Source organism: Phytophthora infestans, genomic scaffold, assembly GCF_000142945.1.
Source record: "Phytophthora infestans T30-4 supercont1.37 genomic scaffold, whole genome shotgun sequence".
Lineage (NCBI taxonomy): Eukaryota > Oomycota > Peronosporomycetes > Peronosporales > Peronosporaceae > Phytophthora > Phytophthora infestans.
The window spans coordinates 103025-128736 of NW_003303722.1; the positions used below are offsets into that span (position 1 = coordinate 103025).

Here is a 25712-nt window from a genome sequence, read left to right on the forward strand (position 1 = left end):
GACTTGACGCGATGATGACTACAGTCAAAGACCTTTTCTCGATCAAAGGCCTGGAACAACATTGCCGGCAATTCCTGAAACGATGCCTTCTCTGCAAACACGTGAAAGGTGGTAATGTGATTCCACTCCCCTGGGGACCTACATACGACGCATCTGAGCGAAACGAGATGCTCCACTGGGATTTTCTTTTTCTTGGTGACAGTGTGGGTGAATGCAAGTACCTACTCGTAATGAAGGACGGCCTTACTCATTTTTGTGAATTGGTGGCTTGCGATTCGCCAACAAGTGTCGTGGCAGCCATTTCACTCATGGATTGGTCGAAGCGTTTTGGTCCGCCTAAAAATTTGATTTCCGATCAAGGAAGCCATTTCAAGAACCAGGTTGTACAGCAACTTTGCAAACAGCCCTCCATTGAACAGGATCTAGCTCTAGCCTACGCTCCGTGGATCAACGGTACTATCGAGCGACTGAATCGAGATGTGCTGCAAGTTCTACGTGTTCTGCTGATGGAGATGAAGCTGGACACGCATGAGTGGGAATATCTCGTTCCGGTAGTGCAAGGGATTCTGAATCACACTCCAGTGGCTTCATTAGGCAACCGGTCCCCTGGTGAGCTTTTCACCGCGTTACCTAGACCTACACCATTTGAGACTATCGTAGTTGAGCGCAACGGCAAGGCCATGATGGTGACTGAGCCGGTGACTATTCCTGACGAAATGGTGGAGAACATGCAACGAAGTCTACAAGAAATGCACAAGGAGGTGGTGGACATTCGGGAGCGACGTCGGTTGCAGAACATGAGCCGCTCTAATGGAGTACCATGCAATTTCACTATCGGTGATTTCGTACTGTGGTCAAGGATCGACTCTCGCCTTTCGGTAAACAAACTACTCGCTCGCTGGGTGGGACCATTCGAAGTTGTCGAGGAGCACCCTCATTCCTATATGATTCGCCACTTGGTGAGTAGCCAACGCTACATGGTGCATATATCCCGGCTCAAGTTCTACCGTGACGGAAGCCTGGGCACCAGCGAGGAACTCCTGGCCCATGTCGGCAACCAAGGTATGGTCCTTGGCGTCGAAGATTTTAAGGATCACCGCAAGACCCAACATGGATGGCAGCTTCTCGTGTCCTGGGTCGGTTTGCAGGACGAAGAAGACTCCTGGGAATCTCTTCAGAGTCTCTACAGTGATATACCTACGCGTGTGGAGAATTACGCAGCTCAAAGTGGCGACAACGAGTTTGTACAGGCCTTGTCGACCTTTCAGCAAAGTACCAGAGCCTAATTCGACGTGTAGGTCAAGTTATGGACCAACTTCAACGTGTTGCAGTGCAACTTGACCTGTAACACTGTCCCGTCTCATGTATGGACTGTTTTTTCGCAACCGGTGACAGATTTCCATCAGTCGTGACATTTGGTGACATATGTCTTTCTGACTTGGATTTTCTATACTTGGAGAATTTTCAATACAAGAGGCTCAACATTCATATCTGCATATCAAGACGGTACTGGTATGGGTTCTTCGGGGGCAGTGTAGTGTGTGGCAAGCGAGGAGGCGTACCTCAACGGCAAGGAGGCTATCCTGAATCAAGAACCCCATCCCAAACTACAGCGTCGTCTATCAACATGAGGTTGCAGTCTTACTGCAACCCTGGTGCTCGACTCTCAAGGCTGTGCCTAGGGTGAAGCCTTTGGTCCTGATAGGAGTAGGAGGAGTCGAGTAGAACGCAGGAGCAGGAGTTAGTCAAAAGGAAGCTCACTTCTTAACTTGCAATCAACAAGCACCAGCATTTCAGCAACGCAAAGCGGTAACTACCACATCCTTCAACACGGCGCTATTGCCCATCTCCCAGGTCACGACGGTGTCACGCCACTCCAGCTCATCATACGCGGTCACGACGTCGGCATCCTGCAGATCCTGCTCAACCGCCACCTGCGCGTAGTGACAACTGAAGGAGAAGACTTTGCCGGCTCTGTCCTGATGACTGCAGTCGATGAAGGTGCGCTGCCTACTGTCAAGTTCTTGTTGGAAGAAGAATACGCGACCACAGCGCACCAGAACTGTAAGGGGGAGACGCCCATGCACCAAGCGATATTGAAGAGAAAATCTGCAGTCGCCAAACTCCTGCGATCTTCTGACGAACAGACTCAAGTTTTGACCTTGAACACGACGTCGGGAGAGTCATGTCTCCACTATGCTGCGCGGTATTTCACTCCCGAGGAGCTGCATTGTTTGTTGCGCTTTTATCAGCGTCATGAGGGAGTCGGGGGAGAGGGGCGTGCACTGTGGAACAGTGTTAACTCGGCCGGTACGACGGCGTTGTTCCTGGTCGCCACGTCAGCGTCGGACTCGCTTGACGACCGCAATGCAAAGACACGGCTAATGTTCCGTGCCGACGCCAAACTTTTGGGAAGTCATCCGTTCTTCGAGACTGCACCGAAAGAGGATTTACCATCGATCATGGCGCTCTCCGATGAGGTTCAAACTTGTCTGAGCTTGTGGTTGTCGGAGTGTGCGGAGACTCGTTTGGACGAGGTCACCCGGTTCTGTATGAAGTTCTGGGCGATCGTGTACTCGTTGCACCATCCACTTCAGGAAATAAGCCACGAGGTGCTTGGGGTCATGTTGTCATCGGGCCAAGCCGTCGACACGATACCTCTGCTGTTATCGCTGCCATTCGATCGACGGGCGTCGATGGCTTTATTAGAGCTCGTTGGAGTGTTCGGCAGAGAAGAAAACCATTCGCTTATACTGGCACTGTACGAAGAACTCGCTGCAGCTTGGACAGGACTGGTTGCATAGCCAAGAGGATGGATTTGCCCGAATTTGATAGTTTTAGTTGCTGTGAGTTTTATTGGCTCGAGGTACCCAGATTAAGAAATATTCAGAGTCTTATTAAGAAAAATACCCTTATTAATTGCTTGGAGATTAAACGCACTTCAAGGCCTTATTAGAGATCTTCAAACAATGGGTATGTGGCCGACTCGACCGGTTATTCGCTCCTTTTAGTCGACGTCAGTTCATGTACTACAGCAGACACAAAGCTACAGCTACTCATAAAAAAGAATTCGAATCTATTAAAGTAAGCTAGAAAAACGCTCTCCGTATTTCATATACGCAGGGGATATTTATAAAATTGTGCGCCCAATCTTGATGCACATACAAAAATCAGTATAATTGCCACTCCCGATTTAAAATTATCTCTTTTCGATCAAAGGGGCCCTCTTTCACAATGTAATATCTAATAACAACCTACATCCGCTTTGATATCATTTTCAAGGGGGACTTTTAAAAACTTCAAAAGGGTGTTTTGTACCTGCTCTTAGTGCAGTATTCCCTGCGGACATGCCTGTACATATTCGAGATCTCATACATACTTCATTCTGCACATTCTTGAGGTTGTAGAATAGAAAATAGATGTATTGTGCTTTGAATCCCTCCGTTTTGATGCGGAGATCGAGCATGGCCGGAGCATAAAACCAGGCATAAAAATGAGATGGAAAGAGGCAGGCGTCGATTAGCTTTATCTGTGATCGAATTACCTTTTCGAAATGGTCGATTTACAGGGAAGGGAGTCGTAACGAGATTATTTATCTGACTTTGTTTGAGGTAAAAGCTCATTGTAAGCTCGTCGGTACATGTATAATACTATTTGAAATATTGGAATTTGTCCTTTTCACATGACCTGTTGCTCGATTTATAATAAATAGAGGCCGTTTATTAAAGCGAGGTCTATGCAAAGAACAAATCGATCAAGCTAGACTACAGTAGCTGATAGATCGAGCTACGGTAGCCAAATCGACCGATCTACCATTAAATCCACATCGATAACTCCAAAAGCAACCAATCTCTAAACACACCGCTCACGCTAATTAGTTAAAATTGTGGTGTACAGATCAAAGCCCATAATATTGGCATTTAGCTGTCCATTATGTATTAATAAGAGCAACTTCAAGTACCAGTCTAATTTTTAAATTGAGTACCACACCGGAATAAAGTGCTCGATGCGATTTGCTCAGAACCGGTCATTTTCTTTAGATCTTATCGGATATGTTACATTTCCCGAATACGTGGCGTCACTAAAAAAAACGAATTTATGATTGCGATGTACGACTACTTAGCGTGAACGGTGTATCTATCACATGCCGCACAACTTGTGCGGCATGTGCTAGATACATTACTTTTGTGCCACAACAGTAATGCTGCCGAAATCAAACTGAGCAGAACCTCGACTCAAAATTGGTGCTGTTTAAAAGGGCTAATAGTAATAGGGTTTAGAAAAATCAACTCGCAACAACAGAAGAAGTTCTATAAACGCTGCTTTCGTTCACGTTACGGCTGGTAGCCTAGATAGGTGGCTTCACTTGAACAAGACTGACGTACGACTGCGTCTTAGCTGCTGCATCATAAAATTTACTCTTTTCTTTTTTATTCTATATTTCAATGGCTAATTATAAGGTCGACACGCATTCGCGACATCCCTTTTCCCGGGCTCAGAGTGTGTGGCCTGTTTTCGCCGTCTCTGCCGGATTATCGAGCTCTGATTGGTCCAGACAAGGAACAGACAACGACGGTGAAATCCGCCATATCTTTGAAACACGCCCGAGTCTTTACACGGTTTTCCCACTAATAAAACAGTTTCAGCCAATCCGTATGCCGTATTTGGGCGTGTTTGTACAATCAGCTCAGGATGTGTTGATTCCTGTATGGGTTTTGTACATTTTGAAATCGTTTTTGCACTTTGTGTTCACTGAAACTGCCACTTTCAACCAATCAAATAACTGGGCGGTTATTCCTGTCGCGCATAATAAATTATTTTATATAAAGGATAGTGCTCAGACACCGGGCGGATTTCACCGTCGTATGCAGTAGGATATTTCTCTGTAGTATAAATACGGTAGCTGTAATCTCAGAATAGATTAGAAAGGATAGAGTGTGTCTTCTTTTTCAAGCTTTGTGTTCTCTGGATTTTCATTCCAGAGTTTTAGGATGCGCGTCAATCTGACCCAAAACTACTCTAACTTCGTATATTCATATCCCAAAATTACGATTTCTTCTCAGCACTTAAGTAAAAACCTCAGCGCTTGATGCGCTTGTTATATAAGATCTACATTTGATTGTCGTTCCCAATTGTGATAGGACTCGCAAATGAACACCAAAATGGGGGAGCTGGCACTCCCTTCACGTCTTTGCCTGGTGCTCATATTTAGCAAAACACAAACTGTTACTCTCTCTATTCTTCTACGCTATCTGCCAGCAAGCCTCTCAATCAGCCATTCACTCGAAGGTTGGCAGTGGCAACCCTGCTACTGCCGATCTGGAGATTGCCTTGCCGACCACTGCACGCGCTGTATGGGGCTATCCACCACTATAGTCCCCTCACTTAAAGCCTTATTCAGCCTCGTGAACTTAGCTCCATGCTGTGCTTCGTCGATACTCACCAACGTCTCTCTCCTGGAAATGTGCCACCTCGACCACAATCCAAACTTTCTTGAAAACAAAATATCAAAGTAGAAATAACTCCAAAAACTCGCTAATTAAAAAATTACGAATCGAAATGTCCCGTCACATGAAACTTCAACTTGACTTGGTGCAACTTGGCACTTTTGAAATCGTGCCATCATCCAAACAGTACATCATGACCACTTGGAAATAGTGCACAGTCAGAGCCTGACCGTACACAAACTACCGCATTTTTGAGGCCGGCTGAGGCGAGTCCAATGTTCAGCAAGCTGTGTATCCTCCGCAGTTGTAGCAAAGGTATCCACTAGAGCTCTCACATCTTGTGTCATTCAGCAAATGGCTCCCAGGAATCCGCGATATACTCGGGACCACGCCAGCTAACGTAGCGTTCGTAGCCCTTTCATTGTACATTCCAATGGTACTGCTTAATCGTGTCCACATCGAGCACAACACCTTAGCGAGTCACGTGTTGTAGCAATTATCCAGTTACTTCTAGGTCACTATCGGCAAAGAACTTCAACCGTGACGCGTGCCCGTCACGTGACTTGCCGGTCACAAAGTCTTTAACCACAAAATGTCTCGAGTGAGCCTCCGTCACCACGTACGGCCCTACCCAAGTAACTAGAAGTTTGATCACTAGCTTCTCATCCACTCTAGAACGTAGCACAAAATCTCCAACCGAAAAATTCACTAACTTTTCTCTACGTTCCTTCTTCTTGTTCAACAAAGTTTGCTTCTTCCTCGCATTACTGACATCTATGTGCTTATTGTGAATACTAGCACGTAGCTGCGCCAGCGAGCGCTAAATTTTGTCAGAGCTCCCAGTTTCAATGATCTCACCTTGCCCTTGTTTGTGTACGAAAACGTGGCCAAAAGGTGACGGCGGCGGCAGCCCCGTAAATAGCTCTAGTGGTGACTTGTAGACTAGCGAGGGTAGAGGAGTAACTCCCAGTCACGATGATCCAGTTTGTACTCCAAAATCATAACTCGATAGCGTGTAGAATATCCTAATTTAACTGCTCAATCGATCAATTTATCCACGGACAAAATGCCACCGAAAATTCGTGATCGCACTTCAACTTACTCCTCAGGGTGTCAACCACTTCACATTTGAAATGAGTACCTTGGTCACTTATCCATAGTTGTGGCACCCCGAACGAGAATACCACTGTAGAATAGCCTCAGCGACCACGGCACTGGTCGGTGACTCACAAACTACCAATTCACAAAAAACTAGCATCGTCCTTCAGTGCCAGCAGGTACTGGTTATCTCCAAATAATTCACCCAGAAATAAAAAGTCAAAATGTAGCCTTCTTTCCGCGTCTGGCTACGGTACGTCCCCCCCCCATGGTCTCGCAATGCTTCCCCCCTTTAATGTACGTACACAACAAGCACTTCGCCAGGAAGTGCTCTACGTGCACCTGAGCCGCTCAATCGAAAACACACTGGTCAGCTGGGCCATCATTTCATGCCGGCCATGATGGCTTTTAGGCCCACAATGCGAAATAACCATCAGCCGACGCAGCAATGCATGTTCTTCGGTTGGTATCCACAGTAGTTTTCCTTTTACTAGCAGTCCATCAGACCGTTCTACCAGCCATGATGGTAGTGGCCGCGGTGCGTGTCGCGTCTGAGTCCACGACACTGCGTCAAGTGTCGGCCATTCTAAGTTTTCGTCGTCCAGAGGGCGGAGCGTGACTTGCTCCTGCTGTTGAGTCCGACGGGTAACCCCTCGGCGCACGTGAACCGGTTCTGTTGGTTGGCAAGCCCACCGGCTCAGCATATCAGCCCACACGTTAGCAGTCCCGGCGATTTGATTGATAGTGTACCGAAATTTAGTCAACCTCAGTGCCCAGCGAAGTAATTTGCCACGAATATGCTTCTTGATATTCTCCGCAGGTGCAAATACATGTATCAAATTCCTGTGATAGCAGAACATCCGAAATACCCTCAGTCTCATCAGTAAATACGATAGCTTTTGGCAGGCAGTGACTGCAGGGAGCGCTTCATTCTTAATTACACTTCAATTTACTTGAGCTTCAGAAAATGTACCACTAAGACACGTCAAACGTCGGCGAGACAGCTCGCTAACGTATTTTGTAGAGTCCCAGTTCTCAACTTCAGTTACTAAAATGCTCCAACCCTGGTCAGAGGCATCCGTGACAAGCACTATGTCTCCACCGGCACTGAGGTGGTGCAGAGTAGCAGATATAGCTAGCAACTCATGGACTTTGTCGAGAACTACTCGAAGTTCAGCAGTAAACACTATAGGTACCGCTGCGGCAGCTCGCTTTGACTTCTTTTTGTTCCGGAGTGCAACGTCAACACACTCCTGAAGTGGCTTCACAGCTACTGCGTAGCCCACAATACTTTCCCGCAGCCAATTAGCTGCACACAAGAGCCACTGTAGGTCTGCAGCCGTCTGCGAATACAGCATTTTCCGTAGTGACCGTATGCGCTTGGGGTCATGCGTTACTCCAGCGCCATCTATAATTTTCCCACACCACTTCACGCTTCTCTGATATAGACTCGACTTTTTCACACTCAGTTTCAAACCGAAGTCGTTTACCAAAGAAAAAAGTTTTGGAAGCTTCTCCAGCTACCCATCAATATTGCTACCATACCGTAGGAGGTCGTCTAGCCAAACTAGTAGGTGCTTGTACAGTAATTTCTTGAAACACGTCTCCATCGTTCGCTGAAAATGGATGGTAGCATCACTACATCCTTGTGGCAGTATACACTTTACTATCCGTCATGTACGAAACAAATTTCTGACACTATTTTGCCAAAGGGAGCTGCCAAAAACGTTTTAGAAAGTCAACCAAACCGAAATGAGCCATACCACGTACGTGCTCCGTAATGACACGAAGAATCGGCATCACACCCGGCGCAGCTTCCGTCTCAGCATTCACTGCACGGTAGTCCTTGGTCTGCCGGTATTCGTCAGAGCCGGGCTTCCTCACTGGTAGTGCTGGACTGGCCCATCGACTCTGTGGGTTTTTATAAACCCACCCCATACGCTCGAGCTCAGTGTTAAAGTCTATCAGAAATTCTCTTAAGTGCGGCAGATACTGCCTCGCCTTGCACTTCTGCGGTTTGGCACCACCCTACAGCTTTACTTACAGCGGTGGAACCTTTGCCGAAGGGTCACCACCGAGTTTCAGTCTCCAAATGTCAAACATCACTGTTATCCTCAGCAAATCATCTTTTCGTTCGCGTGGAAACCCCTTATCAATCGCCTTATCCACTAGTTCATCAACTGCAACTCTCACCTCACTGTCACATTCCACACCGATCTCAAAGTCATCATTGTAATTTGCAGGATCTTCATCGCCAGTGGTATCACTTCCCACAAGCGATTAATATTCCTGAAACGAGGCGTGGATAATATGTGGTAGCACAACCGACCCAGGAGACGCTAGCGCGTGCCCAGGGAAGAGCTCTCTTTTCTTTTAGTCAGCATATCCTACCTTCGAAACGGATTATCCGGCGATACGGAGGATGCCTTGGTAAAGCACTTTGCTGTTCAAAATTGACGGTCCACGTCAATATCGAGCGTAGTCAAAACATCATTCCCAAGGATAAATTCCTCTTCATTTTCGCCGATTACCAAACATTTCACTGGTTTTGTAAGGCACACAGGCCCTGTAGCTGTATTTATCCGCAAATTCACATCCACACTATCGTGGGCTCGGATAATGTGTCCTCCAGCTTTCCTCACTACAACCGTCTCCTTCAATTTCTCCAGCTTCATCGCTGGATCCTTTGTCATCAACTCTCTGAGCTTTATTCTGCTGATGACGCTTGGATCTGCCCCTGAATCACCACAAAAGGGCATCGAGTGCACTCTGTACCTCAGCTAGCTTTACAGGCCCAGAGATGCACTCTTTAATGCGCTTAGCACTTCAGTCGTGAGCGTTCTTCTAGCGGTCAGCCTTCTCACGGTTGCGCCGCTCATGCTACTGCCGCAATAGATCGGCCTTGTCGTCGTAAGGCGCAGCTGGGCACTTCACTAACCAATGCCCCCCTTACACGTGAGGCAACCACCGATCGGATTTGTAGCGCCTGGCTTTGAAGGTCCCTGGTGGATGTTCCGACCTTGCTTTCTACTCACAGTACCCTGTGGCTGTTGCAGAACAGGCTTCGCTTCGTCACTGTCCTTTGTCCTAAATTTATTCTTTGGGCGACTCACTTTCCGTTAGCTGTCTAGTTTCACCCTGGTTCAAGTCGAACTGCGTTGCCGCTTACGGCGCTGAAAGTCTCTTTCGTGCTCAAGAGATCTCTCCAACATGATCTTGAAGTACCTTTTCGTCACTATGCGCAGCGCGATTCGGATATGTCAGAACGGACTCTAGCTTTTCCCGCAGTGCATGAGGCGCAAGAGACGCGATTAGCAATTTGCACTTCAACTTCAGACCTTTCTTGGTCAATAAAGAATTTGCACCAGCCATGCTCTTCAATCACCTGGCGACTAGACCGAAAGTATTGCACTACTCGCTCGCGTACAACTGTCTCCTGCATGTTCATTCGTACGGCAGCCTTGAACTCAGTTGCAACATTGGGCACTGTGTTGCTCTTCACTGTAGCGAGGATCGCGTTGATCTGGCCCAGAAGTAGCTCATTAGTCAGATCCTCCTTGTCAATTCCCCACTCCAGGTTGCTAAGAATCTCCAGCAAGCTCGGCTCGAGCGAGCTGCAGATGTCTGTCGTCATAGCTGAGATTGTTCAAGGTCATGGCAGCAGCGAATGACCACTTCCTGCTCGTACTCCTTGCGTCGTCGTTTCCATTTCACTAGCGCTGCGTGCGATGTGCCCTCGATCATTGGTGCCACGAGTGGAGCGAAAAGCGACACTGCTATCTATCCAGCTTTGCCTTTAGCTTCGTTTTTCATGCTTAACCGGTTACTAAAGCTAACTTTGTGGTTGGTCTCGCAAATAAACACAAAAATGGGGGAGCTGGCACGTCCTTCACGGTGTATTAAGCAAAACACAAACTGTTACTCTCTCTGTTCTACTACGCTATCTGCTAGCTCGGACCAGAAAGCCTCTCAACCAGCCGTTCACTCGAAGGTTGGTAGTGGCAACCCTGCTACTGCCGATCTGGAGATTGGCTAGCCGCCCACTGCACGAGCTGTATGAGGCTATCCAACCTCTAAGCCCACTACACAAATTTAGTGAGTTTTCTTCTCTAAACTTGCATAACCTGTCATTTCAGGTTGTATCTAACACCGCACATTTTTTTTAAAGAAGTAGAATGCCTGATATCATCTGTACCCGTTATGTCACCCAGTTGAGTGTTGCTTGTGGCGGCCAAGGGTAACATCACTATAAATTACGCCTAACCGAAGTAGTTTAATCCGCGTGAATGTTGTCCGAACAACATCAGCTAGCCCTGAGCGCTGGTAATGCGGCCTATGACATACCATACCGCCAATATCATTCTTGTGATCGCTTGTGAGACGGGGTCACACAGCACCTTGCGCTAGAGGAAGTTGGCTTCCGAGAGTATACAAACTCTCAGTGAGCGGCATTTCACAGGTCCCCTTTTGCGTAAAGGGAGAGAAGTGACCAATTTAAGGTAGATTGTAAACTGAGTATATTTATAGATAGATAAAGCTTGGGTTTAATACAAACTGTAAGTCATCTTTAGAAAAGCAATGTCATCAGCCAATGTTTGGCCTTGGACGACCTGAACCAAATATCCCGAAATATGACGTGTCACACTTCATGTAACTAAGGGTACGCTTAGGGCTACGTACCCCGTTACAGCTTGTTTACTACGGTACACAGGACGGCAGAAGTAGTATACAGTATTATGCGTCAATAAGGAGCGCATGGGAACTATTATCCTCGTAAGAATTATACAGAACAAATTGACATGTACAGGCACTTTGAGTATACTGAAAAGTGCTAATATTCTTGTAAAGTTTGTAAAGAACAATTGAAAGGTACCTTTTAGGGCCTTCGAGTATGTTATTATAAGCTCCTTACTGACGCACAGCACAATACTGTAAGGCCAATGGTAAGCAACCGTCCTACACACAGTAGTGTAATCCAGAGCTTCTTCGTGAAACACAGCTTTGTAAGCACCATTTGCCTAACTCCTTAGGTAGACTGTATCACGCTCTGCTATTGTGAAAGTGAAGTACAAATAGCACCTAACTAATTCGATTCACACGTCGTCGACAGCTTCGTCATTTCCTCTGCATGTAATTTAATTCTTTCACACATATCTTCCTGGTCAGGCGTCGCAAAACTTGGAGCCGCAGACGTCTTGTCTGTTAGCAAACTAAACGCTCCGACTACCGTGCTCTATAATAGATTATCGTTGAAGGCCAACTATTCGAGTTCTTGACAAAAACGATCGCAGATAACATACTATACGGATTCTCTTGTAGCTTTTATTTTGAGCGCTATCGGCAAACGTACCTAAAGATACTATGCATTATGTTCTGACTCTGTTCAAGATGTACTCGGAGTAAATCTTCCCAGATGAGCTTCTCCCCTCCGTATCCAATAATCTTGTTTCGATCCGCATTCAGCACGCTCTTGAAAGCATCATCTGCTGTTCTGTAGTGGTCAACGGTGTACGTCTTATTGAACTGCGCCTTTTCCAGCTTTTTAGCGACACTGCTTGAGCTCCACGAATGTACGCCGCCGGCCACTCCTGGCTGCCGGCGCGTGCCTTGTGCTCACTATCCTCCGTCGTCTTGCCTAGATGTCCTCAGGGCACGCTCCTTCGCTCGCCATTGACCGAGTCTGTTCAGCCTGGTAGGAGCGGTGCCAGGGATTGGCAATGTCGTCTGATACCGGTGTACCGTACTCCAAACTTGCCCAATAAAATCATTATCGCCACGTCTTTCTCGCCAAATGCTTTCGTGAGCACCTCAAACATCGTATCGTATCGATCCTTCTTGTTCCACGCAGCGGCATGCTTGGGCCAAAGATTAAAGTCCCGGCTTAATAAAAGGTTAACCACCATTTTCTTCTCGATAAAGTGGTATTTGCGAATCGGTATTGCGCTCAGCTTTAGTGCCTCGAAGGCATCCCCAAGCGACTCATCGCCCTTGAGTATACTTGCAGTCCTGCTTGATTTAAATATTTTAAATAGGTCCATTGCGTACTTGGCCACCAGCGCCGGAACACCATGCCGGATTGAGCGGGCAGGCTCCCAAGCGTTTTCAATGTCTTTAAGCCCACGCCATGCCACCAGCAGCTCGAGCTCACCGGAGGCAGCGTTCACCCGACAATCGACGAGTTCACGAACTTTGAACACGATGCCTTGGAGCGAGACGTGCTCACGGATCTCCGCAGTCGCCTCGAGGTCCTTATCGTGCTAGAACTTTAGCCGCTACCCGTGCACATCATAGTCAGCTCCTGTAAGTAGATGGCCGATGAGAAACGAATGCAAGAAGGCCTTAACCACTTGGAAAGGGCCAACCCAGCGTACCAACAGCTTGCCATCTTGGAGCCGCTGGTCAGCTCGCGACCATAACACGTAGTCGGCTTTCGAGAAGTTACACACTGTTCCGTTGGAGCGAGCCATGGCCGCGGTACAGCGTTGCTCTTGCTGGTCTCGGACCACACGATGCATGGCATGAGGGCTACGGCGTAGCTCCTCACTCAAAAGACTCCTTCTCCAGCGGTAGTGTCCGAGGCAGCTTGTCATCGGGCAACACCACGACATCCAAAGGTGACGGCGCTGGAAGCCCCGTGAGCAGTTCCACCGGAGCGCAGTTGCCCAGCGAAAGCACCGGACTGTGGTTCAAATTGGCTTGGATGAGAGGTAGGAGGTAGGCCCAATTGCGACTGTCAAGCTGGTTCTCAAGCAGCATGGCCCTCAATACTCGCCGTATGTCGCGGTTGACCCTCTCCACTGTCCCGTTAATCCAAGGTGTGTACACCAGAACAAATGAATGGGATACTCCGAGGCGCTCGGCGAGTTCCTCCATCACCAGGCACTTGAAGTGTGTGCCGTTGTCTGACATCCACACCGATGGGATGCCAAAACGCTTGTGCCAGTCCAGCACCGCCGCCACAGCCGTCTGGCTAATAGCCGAGTCAGCAGCAACGAGCTCACAGAAGTGAGTTAGCTCGTCCTTTAGGACAAGGACGTATTTTGGCCTCACCATAGCTTTCGCCGAGGTACAAGTAGTCCATGTGCATGCACTCGTTGCGTGAGGCAGCTGACCTGTCGACTGTCCAGTCGCGTTGGATGAGGGCACCGCCTTTAACATGCTTGCACAGCAGGCACTCGTTTATCAAACTGATCACCACCTGCCGGGTCCCTGACAGCGTGAAGTGCCGATCCAGTAGCTCGACCATCACGTGAATACCGCGGTGGCCCTGCATACCGCAGTGAGCAATCACGAGCAGGCGCTTTAAAAGCGTTTTCGCCTTTGACGGCACCCACAGCTTGCCGTCCGCGGTAAGTGCGTCATCGCTCATCACAGCACCCGGTGGCGCATCCTGCTTGCACGAACGCTGTGTCGTAGCAATCTCGTCCCGAGTAGGCCACATGAACTCTCCGTCCTGGAGTGGACGAAGCTCCGACAAAGTCTGCGCTGATCTGGAAGTCACGCGCTTGAATGCCACCGCCGAATCCGTAGGTTCTGGCGGAGGTTGCCCCCAACGGGACACGATATCTGGCCATAGGTTGTTCTCACCGGCGATATGGCAGATAACATAGCGGCAACCCGCCAGGGTCAGCGCCCATCGCTGCAGCTTTCCTTTCACGTGTTGCTTCACCTCGTGGTCTGGAGAGAAAAGCTTAATCATGTTCGAGTGATCACAGTAGACGTGAAAGTCTTTCTCCCGGACCAACATGTAGTCGAGATCGCTACAAGCCTTGGCGATTTGATATCCTTCTTTCTCCACGATTGACCAATTTCGTTACGCCCCCTTAAAAACCCACCGCGACGGACAAGCAGCTCATGCTGCTGTAATTCCACAGGTACACCATCTTGCCAACGGCGCACCTGCGTCAGGACCAGCGCGTGACCTGTCAGCGATGCGTCTGTGAACATACAGACTGTGGCAGCTCTGTCCGGGAACACGAGTTTGCAAGAACGCTCCACCATTGCGAGTGTCTCCCGATAGGTTGCTGCCTCCTCTTCACTCCAGTCCAGGCTGGCGCCACTACGCTGCGCCTAGCGGCGTCCGCGGGCACGCATCACTTGTTCCAGCTTCTCGTGCAGTGGTGCAGTAGTGCGGGCGTTGTCCACCATCGAATCCCTCAGCCAATTGAGAGCGCAGGGGAAATGCTGCAGCGCAGCTTCAGTAGGTGGCACTGGCATCTGACGTAAAGCAGCAAGTCGCTCGGGGTCATGGGCAACATCTTCACCATCAATAAGCTCCCCGCACCACTTCACAATCTTGGCGAAGAGCTTGCACTTCTTGGTGTTGAGCTTCGGCTTGCCTCAGGATCGAGAAAAAGTGCTCAAGATTCTCCAGGAATTCTCCTGCTGATCGTGCGTAGAGTAGCACGTCGTCAATCCAGACCAATACGCTACGAAACAGTAGGTCCTTCAGGATATCGTTCATTTGCACCTGGAAGTGAACCGCTGAGTCAGTGGCGCCCTGGGGCACGCGTGTTGGAGTGAAGACTCCATCCTCCGTGACGAAACTGAAATCCTCCTGGCTGTTGGGATGCAGGAGCATTTGCCAAAATCCCTTGTATAGATCGAAAGCCCCAAAGCCGTAGGCATTTCGCACGGATTCCACTGCCACCGCTAGGTTGGGCGAAGCACCGGCCAGGGGTACCGTCTTGCGATTCACGGGTCGGTAGTCAATCGTGATCCGAAATTCACCCGGGCTACCCTTCGCTACGGGCAGCGCGGGAAACGACCATCGACTCTGGTTGCTCCTCACCACCAGTCCTGCCCCCTCAATCTCACGATCATACTCCCGTAGGAACTGTCGCTGGGCCTCCGGGTAACGTCGGACACCACTGCGATATGGCTCAGCTCCAGGCTCTAGACGCACCTTCAGCGGTTCGACATCGGCCGCCTCATCATGACCAAGACGGATCTTGAAAATGTCAGCGTAGTCGACCACAACCCTCCGAAGCTTATTAGCGTGGTCCGTGTCAAAACCGGCCTTTACTGCCTCGTCAACAAGGCGGTGCAACACCGGCTCCACCTCGGCGTCCGCTTCGGTCCCTAGCACTTCCCACGTAGTCACTCGGGACATCATCAGCTTCAGCAGCGTCAATATGCTGCTGGGCGAGTCGCTCAAACATGTTGTCGAGGTCAACACCAATCGACTGCAGCGTCGTCCTTCCCAGGAGAAGCTCTTCTTCGGGAGCATCTAGCACGATGCACTCGATGTTCGTCAACGCCAGCGGCCCTGCTGCAGTCGTGATCTGAAGGTCGATGTGCACCTTCTCATGGCACAGCAACATACTGCCACCGGCCACAACTACCCTAACCGGCGGGTCCACGCGCTTAACAGGCAGATTGGCCACCAGGTCGCGGATTTCATCCAGCACAGGCCTGCCGATGATGTTCGCATCCGACCCCGTGTCGGGGCAGAAAGGTACATCCAACATGCCTTTGATAACGGCGGTCCGAAATGTCGGTCCGTCATCGACAGTAACGCGTTTAACCCGCTCAGGCTGGCGGCCACGCTTCTCACGTAACGTCCATTCTACATCTGCCTTCTTGTCCGCAGTCGCCGTTGGGCAGTCTCGCACCCAGTGGGCTTCCTTGCAAATTAAACACACATCGCGGGGTGGCTTGCGCAGGTCCCCAGTACCGCGGGTCGCGGCGCGACCTCCTCCTGGAGCGTTCGACGGTTGCTGGTGCTGCTTCGGCTGACGCTGCGAACCCTTCACAGTCGTTGCCTGAACTTCCTTGGGGCGGGGTCACTTGGTCTGATTCATCTCTGCTTGCATGGGATGGTATTGCTGTTGCCGAGTCGCTCGCTCAATCATCAGATCATGCAAAACCAAGTCATTGACCTTCGCCTCGCGGTGAGTCATCTCGATCAGCTTAGTCAAGTCAACTTTCATCTCGGCCACCAGCATGTCGTCCGATACGTTGGCGGCATCCGTTTTCAGGACGTAGTGAGCTACGTGCTCAAGAACCCTGGGTTCAAGCGTCGAGCGGATGCTTCACGTCACGGCTGCTTGGACTTCACCCGTAACACTGCACAGCTCGATAACCTTGCCTTCGTACTGCTTCCTCTCTCAAAGGAAAGTCGTGATGGCTGACTGGCTCCAGATCTTAAAACTTGAAGCCCTCGTCACCTCGAAGATGGGCTGCGGCACAGCCATCTTGACGTCGCCATCTGCGTCGTACTCGTGGTCGTCCTTCGTGCTCGGCATGACGATGTAATGCTTATTGTCAAAGAATTTTGTATGACGCTGCACGCTAATGTGCAAATTGCGAAGTGAGATTAGTAAGAGACGAGGAAAGCTTCCCTACCGAGGAAATATGAAAAATCCACAGTTTTTTTAAGGATAATCCACACCGACAGATCCACAGTCCACAACAATCGACGACATTGTACTGTACCAGTGCAGTGTTATATTGACGTCATCGCCTGTAAACCGATGACGCCCTCGGAGGCTTAAGTACCATTGGTAATTAAGCCTCCGAGGGTACTACCAAGTACTGCTCGATAACCAGTGTTTTATCACTCAAGAACTACCAAAGAAGCCCCAATTCGTCGCTTGAGCAGCCCGCAACCCCGTCCAAATCCACCCGCTCACAACAATCACGACGCAGTGCCTTCCCCCAAGCACGAGCTCCGCCACCACTGCCAGAAAAGTCTGAGCCGCCACCTAGCGAACAGCGCGCTTGTTTTCCAACCCAAAGTGCACCGAGGTGTCTGTTCCGTCGTCCGAAGCCTTGAAGACTCTGTTAACGAGTCAGTATTGCCCCCAAGAAGTCTCGCAGTCGGCACCTACTTGCTGATCGTCGTGAAGAGGCTGCTGCTTTCAGACGTGCGTTGTGCTAGACGCGTGAAGCTACAGCCGTTGGTCCGCTCTGCTGGCGAGTACCTCAACCACATTTACGACTTGACACGACCTGTGTGCTCCTTCACGTGTGTGCCTGGCCAGTAAGTGTGACGAGGTGTCAGTCATTATGGATGCCAGTCTAAAGGCGCAGTTCTGGAACGAAGGCTACCTTGTCGAAAACTTAAGACTACCGCCTCACACTTTGGAGAAAGCTAAACAGGAAATCGAGCAACTGGACTTCAGACCTATTTTTGGTGAAGTGTATGAAGTAGACCATTTCCGTCTTCAAGCTCCTATTGCTACATTTGGTCCGGCTACAAACAAAATATACAAGCGAGTGAAGGGTATTGTGGAAGGATCTGATAAAAATTGGTACACCAAAAAGTCTATTTGGAACGCATTGAAATCACTTCCGGGGGGCCTTCGCCAAGGCATCCACCTAGATTTTCCTTCATTCGAGACAAGCAAAGCGAAACTGGAAAAGGGTATTGTTCAGGCGTCTGTCATTATTGCTCTTCAATCAGACACACAGTTCTACGTCTATCCTGGCTATTTTGGAGTCTATGCAGAAATGGACAAATGCAAACTGTTGTCACTTGACGCGGGCGCATTCCTGCTGTTCCGCGGAGACTTGGTCCATGCAGGGGCTGAATTTGAAGAGGAAAATTTGAGGCTGCATTGTTACGTACGTGTACGTGGAATTCCACAATTGTTACGTACGTGTACGTGGAATTCCACAAAAGGCCGACGCAACTGAAGCTGCTGTGTTCAGAAGCTACATGTGCGAGCATTGCGTCCAACAGTGCACATCGCGTCGTCATCTCTCCAACCACCGCCGTTACTGTGCTGACAACCCAAACAAGGTCAAGTCCAAGAAAGCGCGCCTAGAAGCTGATGCGCGTGGGGGGATTTGCCACAAGTGCAACAGGAAATTCAAGAAGCGAAACGCGCTGTACCAGCATAACCACCGCCGCCATCCGAAGAAACCGGGGAAGTCCAGCTACACTGAAGAGCTAGCGTACGTGTACCACGAGGACGGCGTGAATGACGAGGTCGAGCACAGTGATAACATTGAGGAGAAGAGCGATGATGATTTCTACGTAGATAATGATGATGCGGTCGACGCTGAGAGCGACGACGAAAGTGAGGACGCAAGCGAAGAAGAAGTCGAGGAAGAGGAGGGTGGGGAGGTGGGAGAAGCAGAAAGCGCGGAGGAGAGCGAGTGGGAGAGTGAGGCGGAGAGTGCACAGGACAGTGAATAACTGAATACACAATTTAATTTGTTTTTCTGTTTATTTTAAGCTAAATAAAAAAGCGATCCGTATTGTCAGAGTAAGCGATCCGTATTGTCAAAGTCAGCGATCCGTATTGTCAGAGTAAGCGATCCGTATTGTCAGAGTAAGGGATTTTTAATGCCATAGAGGCTTAACGTACGTATTCGTTTCACGTAGCAACTGAATCTTATAGACTGCATTCGCAGGAAAACAATATGGTAATACTGGAACAAAGTGGACGTCAGCAGCAAGACCACAGTGAAGATCGGAGACATCAACGATATCTTTGTGGCTATCAAACCAACAGCTGAACGGCGGAAAATCGACATGAGGAGACGCGAGGGTAGATCCAACAGACTTCACTGCGTCCTTGTGCAAGACTAACCGGCTTAAGAGCACGATATATGCTTACTACATTTTAATGGGAATTAAATCCCACGCGAGGTCATCATCAGCCTTATCGGCTGTCCGTGTGTTCAACTCGCAAAGACACTATACGTATAACAAGAAACATAGCAAGAAGAAGGCAATAAGGCGATGAAGTGATGGTATATTCAAGCAAACATTCATTTCGTGTGTCTACAACAACGATAAAGCTGGACCGTTAAGGATCGGACGTCCACGTTTGGACTGGTCTGCTTCGGCTGCTTCTGCGATCTGATCTTCTAAGGTTTTTCTTTTGTTGCGCCGGCTGCGGTTGAACAACTTTCTCTTGCCAGGTTGGTCAGTACCAAACCTTGTATTAAAGGCGAAGAGAAGATGTACACACTGGCCTTTGTGGAAAAAGTTATTACACGGGCAAGTGCGAGTAGTTAGATCCACTGACCATCCTTCCTCCGGCTGTTCATCTCTTTCCATTCTAGCCGCATTAGCAACAAGTTGCACAGCCACATCCACAACTTCCATCGACTTCCTCTTCGGCTTCACGTAGATTCGAGGTGTAGCTTTAGAAACGACAAGTACAAAATTGCTGGAGTCGTCGAAGGATGGAGTCTCAACGAGCAGTTGCTGTCGGCGCAAAGCTGTCGCGCGCCGTCGAAGCCTGCTGCTAGCGGTAGATGTTTCATGGAATGCAGCACCCGACACGCTCTCCATTCGACAACAAACTTGAAGTTGACCAAGCAAAGACCCCATTAGCATTCGCTCTCGTAAAGTGTAGGGTTTCTTCAGCTTGGCATTGAACGTTTCCACGGGATTATTTGTAGTTGCCCAACCAACAGGCGTACGGAAGCACTGCCATTTCACAAACTTTCCCGTCAGCCACTGCTGCAGAAAATACTCTCCAAATCGCTCGACATCTGGGTCGGCAAGCCACCTCCGCACTGCAGACGTCTTTTTAGCATGAAATTTCGAGGCGTTTCTTGCGTAATGCATATCAAATATATCGGCCAAGACCAGGCTACGCTTACCGGGTAGTAGATACCTCGTCCGCTCATGAACTTTTGCGATAACGTGGTAAAAGCACATCAAAATCTCTGTTTCACAATCCTCGAACACTGATGCCATCGCATTGTACTGGGCTCCGTCGGCGTCTCCAGGAATGTAGTGCACTACCATCGGCTTCCGCAAAAATCGAGCGTAGATAGCTCGGAGGGATGCAAGCGCACTCGCGTAGTGACGCTCTTCTTGTTGTGACACGACGAACAAAGCAACCAAGTGAAAGGAACGAGAATGGTCAGAAATTCCACAGACAAAGGTAGGATAATCCACTTGGTTCAACTTGTAGGTCGCATCAAAATGCAAAATGAATCTGTGCGGATCACGATCGAGTCGTTTTAAGAGTGTCTTTGTAGTGAAGCCGACAAAAAATGTGCCAGTGTCGATTCCTTCACCAATATTGATGTCTCCATTACAATTCATGTTGCTCGAAAACGAAAATACAGAGCTTTCTTCTTCTAGCCCAGTGTAGGCTTTTGCTCTGATAGCTTCCTCCAGAATATCCAAGTCGTCCGTATTGTTCAATTCAGTCTTGCGGCAATACGTAACAAAACTTTGCGCCTTGCTGAGATGCGGAATTTTTTCCGCAGAGGCACCAACAGCCAGCGCGTTTCAAATTCGAGCAGGTTTCAGACCGTTAACAGCTAGTTGGCGCGCCGTTCTCTTTTGTTCCAACGTCAGGCCGCCAGTAGGAGGATCATTTCCTTTCACTTCGTGTAAACCAAGCTCGTAAATATTCACTATGCCGCTTTTGCAGCATACAAGCGTCCTGCATTTCCAACGACACCTCAAAGGTGCGACACACGCATCCGCACACGTAGCTGAAGAACACGAGAAGACCCGGTATCGCATTGTGTGAGGTGATGGATCCGTACACACGGCACATATCGATGTGTTGCTGACAGTGACTTTGTGTTTCTTCGCGTGCTTCATGTTCTCCACAATACGCTCGCTTTCCACCTCCGACACCTGCCGATACAGCATAGCCCACGGGAGTGGCTTTCCCATTTGTTAAAGCGGCTGTGTCAGATACATTGTTAGCAATCAAGCAAACAAAATACAATAATTAGGTAGTTTTAGCGTCCGTACGGTAGGTAGAGGATTTCGTCTAGCTACTCACTATGGGCTTACGAGTGCTGCGCGTAGAGAGCAGGGGGAGTCAGGTGGCGTTGTCGGTGGCTGGTCTCGACGTTTCCTACCGCAGATTTTGATTGGATGCGTGTCGGCCAATCTCCGGAGGTTTGTAATCGGCCACTGGTTGGCTAAAATTTAGTTTGTTTGATTACCTGACATTTGGTGGATTGATTGATCTTCTAGTGGATTTGTCAATTCAGCTATGGATTAGTATAGTGTGTTATTTACTGGGCTCACAGATCTGTGGATTAATACTATCTCTGTGGATTGACCTCATAGTACTGTGGACATTTTACGCGTCCTCCTTCCCTACCTATGTGTCTCTGGGGCGGCAGCACTTGTCCTTCCTGTAGCTGCTGCTGCTCCACCAGTTGTCGCCACCGTACGCCGCCGGCCACTCCTGGCTGCCGGCGCGTGTCTTGTGCTCACTATCCTCCGTCGTCTTGCCTAGATGTCCTCAGGGCACGCTCCTTCGCTCGCCATTGACCGAGTCTGTTCAGTCTGGTAGGAGCGGTGCCAGGGATTGGCAATGTCGTCTGATACCGGTGTACCGTACTCCAAACTTGCCCAATAAAATCATTATCGCCACGTCTTTCTCGCCAAATGCTTTCGTGAGCACCTCAAACATCGTATCGTATCGATCCTTCTTGTTCCACGCAGCGGCATGCTTGGGCCAAAGATTAAAGTCCCGGCTTAATAAAAGGTTAACCACCATTTTCTTCTCGATAAAGTGGTATTTGCGAATCGGTATTGCGCTCAGCTTTAGTGCCTCGAAGGCATCCCCAAGCGACTCATCGCCCTTGAGTATACAGTACTTGCAGTCCTACTTGATTTAAATACTTTTGATAGCTTCTCGAGGCCGGGGATATTCACCGAAATCCCCCTCTCCTCTTTATCGTCCACGTCGAGGCTGGAGACTCGCCGAAGTGGTGTTTTCGAATGCGGCTACTGGTGTGTCGACTTGCCTCAGTTTCGAATCCGTTGTAGCGGAGGCGGAGTCAGAACCTACAGAGAGCAATGCAATAACCAATATGACAGCGTAGAGCAGCTTCATCGTCAAGCTTGGGGATTGCATGTTTTCGGAAAACAAAACTGGAAAGTGATACGTTTCGAGTTTCATTTGTATATACCTTTTTCGGCAGCTCACACAAAATTATGTTTACCTGAGTGACTAAACAGCTCTTTATGGGCCATTCTAAAAAAGCGCTACTAAACGCCTTCATCATTCACTGTACACTTTAACAAGCCACGCTGCACGCTGCAGGACGATAGTTCCACTCTAGCTGCAGCAGGAAGCCTTGTATATCTTTACAGGTCAACACCGGCGCTAGCGACAGATTTTAACTGATATTTCACACACTAAAGCTGCATGACATAGCACGCATATGTATAGCAGCGTTCGGCTGTCTTTATCTCTCCAATACAAGTAATTGCTGGCGGAATGTCAGCCTTCATCTCGAGGATAACCAGGATTCCAACAGCTGACGTTGAGCTGCTTGGTGATGTATTTTTTTACAGCAGCAACAGTGCCGAAATATAAGAAATTAATCGTAGTATTAGTAGCCGAATACATGTAGCTGGTACAAGATAATCCTCTTTGAAGTGGTATCTCAAACGGAAGCTGGAGTGAGCCCTATTTTGTATCTTTTAGACATAAAGTACTACTTCGAAGTATTCTTTTAGCAACCAGATTTTGTGGTTTATACTTGTACCAGTTGGATAACTAATTCTCTAGCAAACACGTCTCACTATGCGGTAACAATAGCTCCATACTTTGCTATCTGTAGCCGGTGCTACCAACGACCCGGCTACCATTCGCTGACGGTGTTTCGCAGCGCATCGTGAAGCTCTGATAGTCCACAGAAACGTCAGCGGGGGGCCGTACGAGGTCGAGAGAGCTATCGATGCCTACATGTATTTCGTGGGTAATGCGCTGGGCTATTGGGAGGCGGACGTGCGAGCGAGAAGCGCCCATCGATCGTGCCCAATATGCAACAAACAAGCGTGTATTGACAGCAATAATAATAGCTAGTTTCTTTTTTAATGTTGCCGAAATGACCATCACTCCTGAAAATTTAAGCTCTCTGATTGAAAATGACCCACACTCTTTTAATGGCCATACCGGAGCTTCGCCATCGTCCAGGACGGCGTGGCGTCGAGAGCGACGGGATCCCTTGGAGACGCCGACGACGAGCAGCAGTGCCAAAGACGACTTTGACGTGACCATAGTCAGCTTTATAGTCCACAGCTGATCGTACAGCGGATGCTAAAAGCCTGCGCGGGTCGCGGGTGCAACCGCTCCACCAAGAGCAAGCTTCGCTTCTACCTTTGCATTCCATGCGGCTTGGACAGCATATCCTCACGCAGAGGTCCGTCTGGTAGCTAAAGCTCTGCTGTGAGGCAACTTGGTCGTCTTCATTGCTCCCGACGCACAGCAGCTTCTAGGAGACTCTTTGCCCCCTAGAAAGACTAGCTGTTCATCTCGTCCAGCCCCGTTTCCGCTTCCACTTGTCTCCAATATATCGTTTATGCCCGACGCATCCAACGACATTGCTCTCGTTTTTTTTTAATCTCGTCTTTTTTCTTCTCTGAAAAGTCGAGTATTCGGGTCCCGAATTTCGGGATCTCGACAATGATCTCGTTAGCGATCCAAGGCTTCGACGCCTCAGTTGCCCAGTAGCGATGTCGGCCTGTAGCTACATAATCATGGTGTTACCCACCCGAGCCTCTTATTGGATACAAGTAAAGATCGATTACTGTCCGTTATTTTGTGTACCAGCCACCAATTACCTTCTGCTAAAAAGCTTATTCAAGCTCTCGTTTCCATCCAATCAGATTCCGTTTTGGTCCCACTTCAAGTTCTGTCGCACCTCGTTTGACACCCAGCATCCATCGGATCTCTCCCTCCATTCCACCAAACGCCTTCTCTGCCACGCCAGCGGACGCCTCCAGCTATGAGCGACCAAGTGGTTCTGGGCTACACCGCCGCCATCGTCGCCGTCTTCTTCTACGGAACCTGCTACGTGCCCGCCAAGACCTACGCCACCTACGGTCAGTCCAAATTTTTAGATAGAAATGTTTCTTTATATGATAACATTTGATGTGGTGTACGTAATCTGCAGATGGCATCATTTTCCAGTGGTTTATGGTACGTAAACTCTATTCTAAACGCTAACCATGCTCTAATCGCTAATTCTCGGTCTTTTGTTTCAGTGTTCGGGCATCCTGATGGTGGGCATCGCCTGGGGTTTACTCAGCAACAATTGGTCCCAATACTCCCATTCCGGCATGTTCACGTTCCCCGAGGGGTTATTGGGTGGCGCTTTATTCGCCATCGCCAACCTATTAATCCCAACTGTGGTCAACACGTTGGGTCTCGGCGTGGGTTTTATGCTCTGGAACGCCACCAACATCACGTTGGGTTATTGCGTCTCTCGTCTGGGTCTTTTCGGCGTATCACCCACAATCCCCAACATGCCATGGATCAGTTTGCTGGGCATCGCCTTCATGCTCGCGTCGATCGCAGTCTACGGGACCATTAAACCCACTTTAAAAGCACCCAAAACAAAAAAATCCAAGAAAACCAAGACAAAACCCAACGAAAACGCCGAAAACAGCGGCAGCAACGGCAGCCTCGCCAGTTCAGTGGATGAAAACTCGCCTTTACTGCCGCAATTCGCAGACGACGCGCAGTTGTCGGACAGTTCTCTTAATCGACGCGAGTCGCTGCCGCAAGCGCTCATGCACCCAGAATTACCCAATTTTGGCCCTTATATGATGCCCAACGAGTTGGGTGAACACGTCGAATTAATCGACGCGGAAGCTGAAAAAACCCGCAAGATTTTTGGGATGACGATTGCTCTGCTGGTGGGGGCATTTCTAAGCTGCTGCCTCGTGCCGTTCGTCAACTGGAAGGACAGCTGCACGCCGTCGGACCCTGCGCTCAGTGGACCCATTGTGGAGACGTGCAACCCGCTGAACTTCGTCTTCTCGCAGTGTCTGGGCGTCTACTTGACCAGTACCATCGTCTTTTTACTGTACTCGGTCTTCCATCGATTCGTACTTAAGCGGTCGATGCCTCGGAGCGTCATGCGTCCCGCTTATATCTGCGGCGTCTTGTGGGGCATCGGCTTGTGTGGCCAACTCTACGCTATTGGAGCGTTAGGCTTCGATCAGATCTTCCCCATCTGCTCTATTGGGCCAGCGATGGTGTCGATGTTGTGGTCAGCTGGATACTTTAAAGAAATCCAGGGACCGAAAAATCTACGGACGCTGGCGCTCGGCACGGCGCTCGTGCTGATCGGCACTGGACTGCGTGTCATCTCGATGTAAAAAAAGAGAATAAATGACACTTTAATTGCATTAATAAAACCCTAAAAAAAAGTAAAGCTGACTCATTGCAGTTTCGTTTCAAATTTAGATCTACTAAATAATACACG

General features: G+C 49.1%; 1 protein-coding gene and 1 non-coding gene across 2 annotated transcripts; both read left to right on the plus strand.

Moving 5' to 3' along the window:
• Positions 1-8825: 8825 nt before the first annotated feature.
• PITG_33056 lies at positions 8826-8987 on the plus strand (the record flags this gene model as incomplete). The annotated part of the gene is made up of 1 exon (XR_009934450.1): positions 8826-8987. It is a non-coding gene; the product is annotated as a 28S ribosomal RNA (ribosomal RNA).
• A 15208-nt stretch (positions 8988-24195) lies between these two features.
• On the plus strand, positions 24196-25661 carry PITG_15365 (uncharacterized protein; the record flags this gene model as incomplete). Its single annotated transcript, XM_002898282.1, has 3 exons — positions 24196-24324; positions 24396-24421; positions 24487-25661. The coding sequence occupies 3 exons, from the start codon at positions 24228-24230 to the stop codon at positions 25603-25605; spliced, it is 1242 nt and encodes a 413-aa protein (XP_002898328.1).
• Between the last annotated feature and the right edge of the window lie 51 nt (positions 25662-25712).